General features: G+C 43.1%; 1 protein-coding gene across 1 annotated transcript in view; it reads left to right on the top strand.

Moving 5' to 3' along the window:
- The first annotated feature begins 720 nt into the window (after positions 1-720).
- Positions 721-11349, top strand: part of LOC120531884 (nuclear factor erythroid 2-related factor 2-like) — a 64817-nt gene continuing 54188 nt past the window's right edge. Inside the window, exon 1 of the mRNA XM_039757711.1 lies at positions 721-973. Within this exon, the coding sequence (XP_039613645.1) occupies positions 941-973 (33 nt within the window). The 5' untranslated portion in view covers positions 721-940. The remainder of the gene's footprint in view (positions 974-11349) is intronic.

The raw sequence follows: 11349 nt of genomic DNA, 5'->3' as shown, positions 1-11349 counted from the left end.
GAAGACTCTCTCACCCCATGAATTTCTGACTAAAATGATATTAGCTGTGAGGTTCTAGTATCCTAGGAATTGTAAAAAGCCAGCATCTTGTTCCGAACTCTTCACTTCTACCCTTGTCTTGTAACCCGTGTTCCCAAACAGTCCCCCAAGATTTTACTTGATTATATTGTCTGCTTTTGTAAGTCTCTGTGGTTAAAAGCAAATAAATGTAAATATACAATGTATCCAGATCCTGTAAAAAAAAAAAAAAGACGTCCTCCTTTAAAGGATCCTAACGGCATATTTTAGGAAGGAACAAAGAACCTGAGAGAAAACTACATTTTAAACACATTTAATGAGAACGGGGCAGCGGCTGATAGATTCAGGCAAGTAAATCTTGAAAGTCGCCATGGGGAAAGGCTTCTGCAAGTAAACAGTTAGGCCAAATTCGCTTCATTTAAAAGTCCCGATGCCCACAGCTGTCAAGATGCTCTTTCTATTAAGTAAACGTGCCCACCTCGCGGCCATGAGGCCATTATCAGCAGCTGAGTTCAAGTCCCCCACCCCGCGCCGAGCCCTTGTGCAGAACTCATGATAAAGGCGTGCAAGTCGCTCTGTACTGAGGGAGGGGCCAGTCTCTGTGCAGCCAAGAGAGACGGAGGAGCGGCTGCGCACGAACACCGCCTCTGATTGGCTGTCGCGGCACCGGTGGGCCGGCTCATCTGCGCTCCTGGGATTTTCTGTGTATTTCTCCTAGAGAAGCGAGAAGCTACACATAACAGCGACCGGAAAGAACGAACAAGGCCGGCTGGCCTTATTTTATTCGTTATTTTTGGCAAATTCGTTTCGTATATTTGACGCTTGTTTTTTTTGGATACTTTTTCTCTATTTGGAGGCGGAGGGGATCACATTCTGGAGGATTTTACGACTGATAAGAATCGATTGTACCGGAACTTAGAAAATGATGGAGCTCGAGTTGCCAAAAACGCAACAGGTAAGTGCGTTTGATTTCATCATCATCGTTATCACCATCATCATCATCATCATCATCTCCCGTGACGCAAGTTAGCTGAGCAGGGAAGGCAGTCCCAAGGGCGACAACAGTCGCATGGAACATATAATGGCTTGTTCTCCCAGCCCGAGCTTTGACATTTAAGCTTTTTCTATACAAGGCGCCCGCGGCACCCTTAACAATTGTCACGATCGGATTTAAAGGGGATTGAAGGTGACCAAACTTACGGAAGGCACCTCAGGAAGACACAGTGCAGTTCTCTCCGATGACGCTCTTTTTTTTACAGTTCAAGCCATACGATGTCGCCCCGTGGGTCCGGTTCACGATTCTCGACTGGATACCCCCAACTACCATCCGCCCTCCTACACACACACACACTCCACAGCCAGGACTTTCCAACTTCTCCATCCACTCCGATCACATCGAGTCCACAATCGATTTCCAAATCAAGGCACTAATTAATAAGAAGAGCTAATTCTGCCAAGTCATTGCCGGCCGCCTGTCCGTCAGTCCGTCCTGACAGGCTTCTGAGCTCGGCAGCGTTGGACTGGAGGCCCGCTCGGATGGAGTTGCGTAAAGGAGAACAGCTCAAATAAATCAGCGCACTTATCATTTTAAAACTTTTTTTCTAGATTCCTCTTTCCTTCTTCTCTGCTGCCAAGTTCCACCCCTTCTTTTTTTCAACATACATTCGTCCTTCCCCGTTGCGTGCAAACGGTCCCATAACTCTATCAGCAAATCTCTTTTGATCTGACCGACCGTACGCATCGGCTGGCACCAGGCTGCCGCTTTCGCGAACATCTACAAGACAAATAAAAAGTTCGTGTTATTTATTAAGTATAGGCAGTAGCCGTTCAGGTTAGAAAAAGGCAATCATTTACATGCGCTTCACGAGAACTTTGAACCAAAATGTCTTTTTCTTTCCTGGCCCCCGCGTCTTCCTGCTGTGCGAAATGCCCTTGAGCGAACGAGAAGGCAAGAATCTTTAGAGACGGTCATCACTCCATGGATTTGGACTTAATCATAGCATATCATATAACCGACATCGCTAACGACATGGAAGCTGATCGCGAATAAAAGTGCAAATGAAGTGCCAGCAAATCGATCCTTTTATAGTGCCTTGCATAAGGCGTGCGCTCACAATGCCTGTCACCAAGGAAAGGGACATTCAAGTACAAATTAATCTTTACCACACTTATTGGGTCCAGCTTTATTTTTTTATAGCGTCTTTCATATCGTTGTAAGCAGGTGACGCATCAGTGAGCCAATCCAGCTATTATTCAAGATGACCCCCAAAACGGGGAGATAATTGCACTAGTTAATCAATTTTTGCTGGTACCACTGCTGCCTTGCAACATGGGGGACTGGGATTTGCCTACCTGTAGACTTTGCGTGCTATCCCAATGTCTGCGTGGATTTCATTTTTATAGTGCCTTTTATTAAGACCAGCCATTGACAGTGTTAATGACATTGCAACAAAAAGGTGATTTTTTTAGCAGTGATATATCAGTCCATCCATCCATTTATTTACCAACCAGCCAATAGGAATTGTGCAGTCCAAGTGCCAGTCATTTTATAGTGCCTTTCATAAGGCGCACGATTATAATGCCTGGAAAAGGGACGTTAAAGTGCAAGTGGGTATTGACCACAGAAAGAAGTAGATGTTAGCAGTCATTCCGTCCAGCTTTATTTTTATAGCGCCTTTTATAAGACATTGTAAGCAGTTGATATAACACTCAGGCTTTTTATAGTGCCTTTCATCATCTGTTACAATGCCAGCAAAAGATGAATGTTGACTACAAAAAGTGCTTGATATATCAACATATTCCTGTTTCCTACCCTGTCTGTATTAGTCGGACAATCCTGACTTATCTGTATAGCGCCTTTCATAAGGTGTGAACTGGCGATGCCTGTTACCGTGAAGAGACATTAAAGCGCAAATAGGTATTTACTACAGAAAGGAGTCGACGTTAGCAGTCATTCAGTCCAGCTTTATTTTATAGCACCCTTTACAAGGCAAATTCTCATCCTTGTAAGCAGCTGATATAACAGTCATGTAATCCAATGTTATTTTTATAGCGCCTTTCATTAGGATCATAAGACCTGCTACAATGCCAAAAACATTACAGCCAAAGATGAATGTTGACTCCTAAAAGGGTTTAATACATCCATATCTATCTATCTATCTATCTATCTATCTATCTATCTATCTATCTATCTATCTATCTACAGTCCTCTGTTTTCTAACTTCATTATATCAGCTGGGACACCCTGGTTATTTTTATAGCGCCTTTCATAAGGCGTGCATTCACAGTGCCTGTTACCATATAAAGTGACATTAGAGCACAAATGGGTGTTTACCACACAAAAGAAGTGGACAGTAGCAGTCATCGGGGCCAGCTTGATTTTTATAGCGCCTTTTATAAGACAGATTTTCATCATTGTAAGCAGTTGATATAACAGTCATGTAATCCAATGTTATTTTTATAGCGACTTTTATAAGACAGATTTTCATCATTGTAAGCAGTTGATATAACATTCAGGCTTTCCAGTTTTAATTTTATAGTGCCTTTCATCATCTGTTACAATGCCAGCAAAAGATGAATGTTGACTACAAAAAGTGTTTGATATATCAACATATTCCTGTTTTCTAGCCTGTCTATATCAGTTGGGCAATGCTGATTTATTTTTATAGCGCCTTTCATAAGGTGTGAACTGGCGATGCCTGTTATCGTGAAAAGAGACATTAAAGCGCAAATAGGTATTTACTACAGAAAGGAGTCGACGTTAGCAGTCATTCAGTCCAGCTTTATTTTATAGCACCTTTTACAAGGCCAATTCTCATCCTTGTAAGCAGCTGATATAACAGTCAGACGGCCCAGTTTTATTTTTATAGCGCCTTTCATTAGGGCCAGTCTCACAAGACTTGTTACAATGCCAGACATTACAGCAAAAGATGAATGTTGACTACTAAAAGGGTTTAATATATCCATACAGTCCTCTGTTTTCTAACTTCCTTATATCAGCTGGGACACCCTGATTATTTTTATAGCGCCTTTCATAAGGCGTGCATTCACCGTGCCTGTTACCATATAAAGTGACATTAGAGCACAAATGGGTGTTTACCACACAAAAGAAGTGGACAGTAGCAGTCATCGGGGCCAGCTTGATTTTTATAGCACCTTTTATAAGACAGATTTTCATCATTGTAAGCAGTTGATATAACAGTCGTGTAATCCTATGTTATTTTTATAGCGCCTTTCATTAGGATCAGTCTCATAAGACCTGCTATAATGGCAAAGACATTACAGCCAAAGATGAATGTTGACTGCTAAAAGGGTTTGAAATATCCTTACAGTCCTCTGTTTTCTAACTTCCTTATATCAACTGGGCAACCCTGATTATTTTTATAGCGCCTTTCGCAAGACGTGCACTCACAGTGCCTGTTACCGTAAAAAGTGCCACACAAAAGAAGGAGACAGTAGCAGTCATCAGGGCCAGCTTTATAAGACAGATTTTCATCATTGTAAGAAGTTGATATAACAGTCATGTAATCCAATGTTATTTTTATAGCGCCTTTCATTAGGATCGTTCTCATAAGACCTGCTATAATGGCAAAGACATTACAACCAAAGATGAACGTTGACTAGCAAAAGGGTTTGATATAACGGCATACTCCTCTGTTTTCTAACCTGCCTATATCAGCTGGGCAACCCTGATTATTTTTATAGCGCCTTTCGCAAGACGTGCACCCACAATGCCTATTACAATGGAAGGGGACGCTAAAGCACAAATATTTAGGCAGATATTTATTGACAGATATTTACCATGGAAAGAAGTAAGACATTAGCAGTCATTGGCTCCAGCTTCGTTTTTATAGTGCCTTTCATCAGGCCACGTCTCCTTGTTGTAAGCAGTTCATATATCAGTGAGCCAGTCCACTTTATTATTTAAGATGACCTCCAGAAAGAGGAGATAATTGCAAGCAGTCAGTCTGTGTTTGGGCAGCACATGGGCACACTTGTAGAGCTGCCACCCTGTAAAAAGGGGACCAAGTTTTGCCTCCCTGCCTAGACTTTGCATGCTATCCCAGTGTCTGCGTGGATTTCATTTTTATAGTGCCTTTTATTAGGACGGTGTCAATGACATTGGAGCAAAAGGTGGTTGTTTAGTGGTGATGTATCAGTCCATCCATCCATATATTCCAACCAGCCAATAGGAATTGGGCAGTGCAAGTGCCAGCCAATCAATCAATCATTTTATAGTGCCTTTCATAAGGCGCACACTTGTAATGCCTGGAAAGGGACATTAAAACGCAATTGACATTAGCAGTCATTGGGTCTGGCGCCTTTTATAGGGCCAAGTCTCATCATTGTAAGCAGTTAATATAACAGGCAATCCAGTGTTATCTTTATAGCGCCTTTCATTAGGGCCAGTCTTACAAGACCTGTTACCATGCCTAAGGCATTATAGCCAAAAATGAAAGTCGACTAAAAAAAGAGTTTGTTATATCCACACATTCCTCTGTTTTCTATCCTGCTTATATCTGTTGGGGCAGACCTGCTTTATTTTTATAGCGCCTTTCATTTGGACCAGTCTCGCAGGACATGTTACAGTTCCAATGACAGTACAGAGAGAGGGGTGAATATTGCCTATTGTAATAAGTTGAGGTATTCCTCATTCCATTTATCCATTCCATAACAAGCTTTCAGATGTTGGGCAGTCCAGCTTTGTTTTAATAGCGCCTTTCATTTGGACCAGTCTTGCAAGACATACAGTTCCAATGACAGTACCTAGATAGAGGTGAATATTGCCTATTGTAATACGGTGATATACACTCACCTAAAGGATTATTAGGACCACCATACCAATACGGAGTTTGACCCCCTTTCGCCTTCAGAACTGCCTTAATTCTACGTGGCATTGATTCAACAAGGTGCTGAAAGCATTCTTTAGAAATGGTGGCCCATATTGATAGGATAGCATCTTGCAGTTGATGGAGATTTGTGGGATGCACATCCAGGGCACGAAGCTCCCGTTCCACCACATCCCAAAGATGCTCTACTGGGTTGAGATCTGGTGACTGTGGGGGCCATTTTAGTACAGTGAACTCATTGTCATGTTCAAGAAACCAATTTGAAATGATTCGAGCTTTGTGACATGGTGCATTATCCTGCTGGAAGTAGCCATCAGAGGATGGGTACATGGTGGTCATGAAGGGATGGACATGGTCAGAAACAATGCTCAGGTAGCCCGTGGCATTTAAGCGATGCCCAATTGGCACTAAGGGGCCTAAAGTGTGCCAAGAAAACATCCCCACACCATTACACCACCACCACCAGCCTGCACAGTGGTAACAAGGCATGATGGATCCATGTTCTCATTCTGTTTACGCCAAATTCTGACTCTACCATTTGAATGTCTCAACAGAAATCGAGACTCATCAGACCAGGCAACATTTTTCCAGTCTTCAACTGTCCAATTTTGGTGAGCTCGTGCAAATTGTAGCCTCTTTTCCTATTTGTAGTGGAGATGAGTGGTACCCGGTGGGGTCTTCTGCTGTTGTAGCCCATCCGCCTCAAGGTTGTGCGTGTTGTGGCTTCACAAATGCTTTGCTGCATACCTCGGTTGTAACGAGTGGTTATTTCAGTCAAAGTTGCTCTTCTATCAGCTTGAATCAGTCGGCCCATTCTCCTCTGACCTCTAGCATCAACAAGGCATTTTCGCCCACAGGACTGCCGCATACTGGATGTTTTTCCCTTTTCACACCATTCTTTGTAAACCCTAGAAATGGTTGTGCGTGAAAATCCCAGTAACTGAGCAGATTGTGAAATACTCAGACCGGCCCGTCTGGCACCAACAACCATGCCACGCTCAAAATTGCTTAAATCACCTTTCTTTCCCATTCTGACATTCAGTTTGGAGTTCAGGAGATTGTCTTGACCAGGACCACACCCCTAATGCATTGAAGCAACTGCCATGTGATTGGTTGATTAGATAATTGCATTAATGAGAAATTGAACAGGTGGTCCTAATAATCCTTTAGGTGAGTGTATTCCTCATTGCATTTATCCATTCTGTAACAAGCTTTCAGATGTTGGGCAGCCCAGCTTTGTTTTTATAGCGCCTTTTATTAGGACCAACCACATAAGGCTCATCATAATACAGCAAAAAGGAAATGTCGACTAGTGAACAGAGATGATATACCAGCCCACACATCCATTTTCTAACCAGCTGGCAGTAGTTGAACAATCCATCTTGAGGGTTTCAGGAATTTTATTGTAAGCAGTTGATATAACAGGCAATGCTGTTTTATTTTTATAGCGCCTTTCATTGGCAGCCTGCTATTACAATGCCAGTGATATTACAACACAAGATGAATGATGACTAGTGAAAGGGATTGATATTTCAATACGGTCCTCTTCATTGTAACCTGCCAATGTCAATTGGGCAGTCCTGCTGTATTTTTATAGTGCCTTTCATTACAGCAAAAAAGTTGTATATTGTGTAGCCAAAGGAGTTCTGCCAGTCACTAAAGTAACTGATTTTTTACTCTGGTGGGCTGGCGCCCTGCCCGGGGTTTGTTCCTGCCTTGCGCCCTGTGCTGGCTGGGATTGGCTCCAGCCTCCAGCAGACCCCCGTGACCCTGTAGTTAGGATATAGCGGGTTGGAAAATGAATGACTGGCTGACTTCTTGTGAGAGAGTTAACAGTAGGACGTTTTGTATTCCTCGACACTTTCCTTATTCTACACGAGGATGGACTTTGGTCAGAAGCTTCTCTTCTGTCTCTCTGACTGGACTTCAGACAGCCATAGTGTTTATCTGACCACAGCACAGAAAAAAAGCCATTGCTGGGTTGGCTGATTTTCCTCGCCCTGATCCGACATTGCTTGGTGTAGACATCCTCAAATTTAGGCGGCGCCCACCTAATGATGCGTTTAACTGATCACACCGCTCTTTGCAGTTCCCGAACCAGGCAGGGATACGTCCTGACAGAATATTTTCGATGGTGGATGTGCAGAAGTTCTTCACTATCTGGGAGGGGCAGCCTGAAATTGTTGAGGGTTCTGAGGTGGTACGGCCATTGCCGTTTCTTCTTCACCAAGGCATTGACGTGCCCGGATCAGGTCAGCCCCTCCATGATGTGGACATTGAGGTATCTGAAACTGTCCACTCTCTCTACCTGAGTGATGTTAATATTAAGGAGGTGGCCATGACTCTGCTGTTACCCCCGAAAGTCCATAATCTGTTCCTCTGTCTTGAGGGCTTTCAGTAGAAGGCTGTCGTCGTGACACCTGTGTGACCGACACTCCACTTCACCCAGGTAAGCCTGCTCATTGTTGTTAGATGTCAGGCCTACCAGAGCAGCAAACCAGACCGTGATGTGTGAGTCGTGAGCAGCCATACAGTCCTTGTTCATAGCCTTGTCACTTCTCGTCTCGATTATTGCAATTCCCTTCTCTTTGGTCGTTCTCGCAAATCTGTTTATAAGCTTCAATTGGTCCAGAATTCAGCTGCCTGCCTGCGTCATTACTAGAGCCCCCTCTATTCACCACATCACTCCCGTTTTGCAGCAGCTTCATTGGCTTCCAGTTCAGTTCCAAATTCAATTCAAAATTCTCCTACTAACTTTTAAGGCTCTCCACAACCTCGGCCCTCCATATCTGTCCGACCTCCTCCATGTTGCCTTTCCATCCCGCACTCTCAGATCCTCTTCCTCCTTCCACTTGACCGTCCCCTTCATTCGTCTTACCACTATGGGGAGCAGAGCAACTGAATGCTTTGGAACTCACTACCATCTGAGCTTAGAAATATTGAATCATTTTCACTTTTCAAATCTAAACTTAAAACTCATTTGCTTAAGACTGCTTTTCCTCTTTGATTACAATTGCTCTGTTGGATTTTAACTTCTGTATTTTACTTTTGTTTATAATGTGTGTTTTATCTATTGTTCAGTGTCCTTGAGTGTTTAGAAAGGCGCCTACAAATAAATAAAATGTATTATTATTATTATTTTGTAGCAGAGGGCTCAGCACACAGCCCCGTGGAGCCCCTGTGTTGATAGTGAAGGATGATGAGGTGTGGATGTCGACTCGAACCACCTGGGGTCTGCCTGTCAGGAAGTTAAAAGGCCATCTGCATAATGAAGTGTTTAGATGAGGTCGGTGATGAGCTTTAAGAGGGTTTGTTGTGTTAAATGCAGAGCCGTAGTTTAGGAATAGCATTTGAGGGTGGGGATTCAAATATGGCATCATTCTGATTTGGCGTAGTCGGAGTAAATTTTGCTTGCATATTTGTTAGTAATTGAAGTTACTGCCATTAATTAATATTTTGGCTTATCTCTTTTGCACTTTGTAACTATAGGCAGCGTTGACGTTTTCCAAAATGTAAGGTTTTGCTTTCGTAAAAGAAAGTTGCGTCATCAGAGTTCATTTCAGAGTTATTGCCTTCAGTATGCTAGAGTAGCACGGTATACACCCAGTTTTTAAATTGGTATGGTACCATTTCATTCTTTTCGATCCCTGAAGTACATGGTAGTTGTCAAGCACCTCATGCTCAGTCGATTATTTGAGTGATTGAAACGCCAAAGGGGGAGCCACTCTTCGATTGTTAACTCGAATATGCGTAAGTCATCTGTCTAGCTTGTATCACCAAGTGGGACCCCCTGGTCTTCAACGTACATACTGTATTTATATAAATTCTGGCGACTCCTAGGGGCACACTCTGTCAACTGCCATGTTCCAGTTGTGTTAACGACTTATGGAGTGTGGCGTAGCAAGGGGTCGTGTGAGTATGTGGGGGCTGGGGGAGTGAAACAGCTGTGAGATGGGGGGGAGGGCAGGGGGTTTCTGTTATTTGGTGCCGGTCCTGAGGTCCAAAAAAGCTGTAATCGATACCAAAATGCAAAATTTTAGTGCCAATCCAACACTCACGCACACAGTGCAATGAAATTCCGGTCCGACACGCGCCATACACTTATAGTGAAACTGACACTAAACTTCATTCTGCATGTGATTTCACAATCGCAGAACGGACTAAAAAAGGATGTTTGGGAGTTTTAAAAACATTTTTGTAGGGATGGTGGAAAGAAAGAAATATTGCAACACTGGCAACATTATACACCGTTTTTGGAACCGTGTATTTCTTAGAAATGGGTCCAGATGAAAATGAATAGGGGAGTAGTGTCTTTTGGAAATTCAAAATGTCTAAATGCAAAACACGGTGAAGCAAAAAAGACAAAAGGAGGCACTCTTAGACAAAAGGAGGCACTCTTAGACAGAAGCTGAAATTTTGCCAGACAATACCAAATGAATTGAGAAGGAAACACAATAGATAGATACTTTATTAATCCCAAGGGGAAATTCACATAATCCAGCAGCAGTATACTGATACAAAGAAACAATATTAAATGAAATAGTAATAAAAATGAAAAGAATTAAAATAAAATTAATGTTCGCATTTACTCCCCCGGGTGGAATTGAAGAGTCACATAGTGTGGGGTCTCCTCAGTCTGTCAGTGGAGCAGGACGGTGACAGCAGTCTGTCACTGAAGCTGCTCCTCTGTCTGGAGATGATCCTGTTCAGTGGATGCAGTGGATTCTCCATGATTGACAGGAGTTTGCTTAATGCCCGTCGCTCCGCCACAGATGTTAAACTGTCCAACTTTAATCCTACAATACAGCCTGCCTTCCTCACCAGTTTGTCCAGGTGTGAGGCGTCCCTCTTCTTTATGCTGCCACCCCAGCACACCACCGCGTAGAAGAGGGCGCTCGCCACAACCGTCTGGTAGAACATCTGCAGCATCTTATTGCAGATTTTGAAGGACGCCAGCCTTCTAAGGAAGTATAGTCGGCTCTGTCCTCTCTTACACAGAGCATCAGTATTGGCAGTCCAGTCCAATTTATCATCCAGCTGCACTCCCAGATATTTAAAGGTCTGCACCCTCTGCACAGTCACCTCTGATGATCACGGGGTCCATGAGGGGCCTGGGCCTCCTAAAATCCACCACCAGCTCCTTGATCTTGCTGGTGTTAAGGTGTAAGTGGTTTGAGTCGCACCATTTAACAAAGTCTATGTGTTGTCCCAGTGTACTTGTGCTGCCTGATGGGAATTGTAGTCCCTATGTCGGCGGTGTTTTTGAGATGCCCCCTTCCCATTATAACCCCTCTTCCTGATAGGGCATAGAGCCTATTAATTTAGACCAATGGCAATATTTGGTTTTATACCTTAACCCATTATACAAATATACCTATACCAGGGCAATGGTCAGTATTATATAGTATATATACACACACATATGTGTGTTTGTGTATATACATATATATATAATGTGGTCACCCGAGTGAAAGAGGGTCAA

The sequence above is a fragment of the Polypterus senegalus genome, chromosome 6, assembly GCF_016835505.1.
Source record: "Polypterus senegalus isolate Bchr_013 chromosome 6, ASM1683550v1, whole genome shotgun sequence".
In the NCBI taxonomy this organism is placed as follows: Eukaryota; Metazoa; Chordata; class Cladistia; order Polypteriformes; family Polypteridae; genus Polypterus; species Polypterus senegalus.
This window is presented reverse-complemented; position numbering and strand designations above follow the sequence as displayed.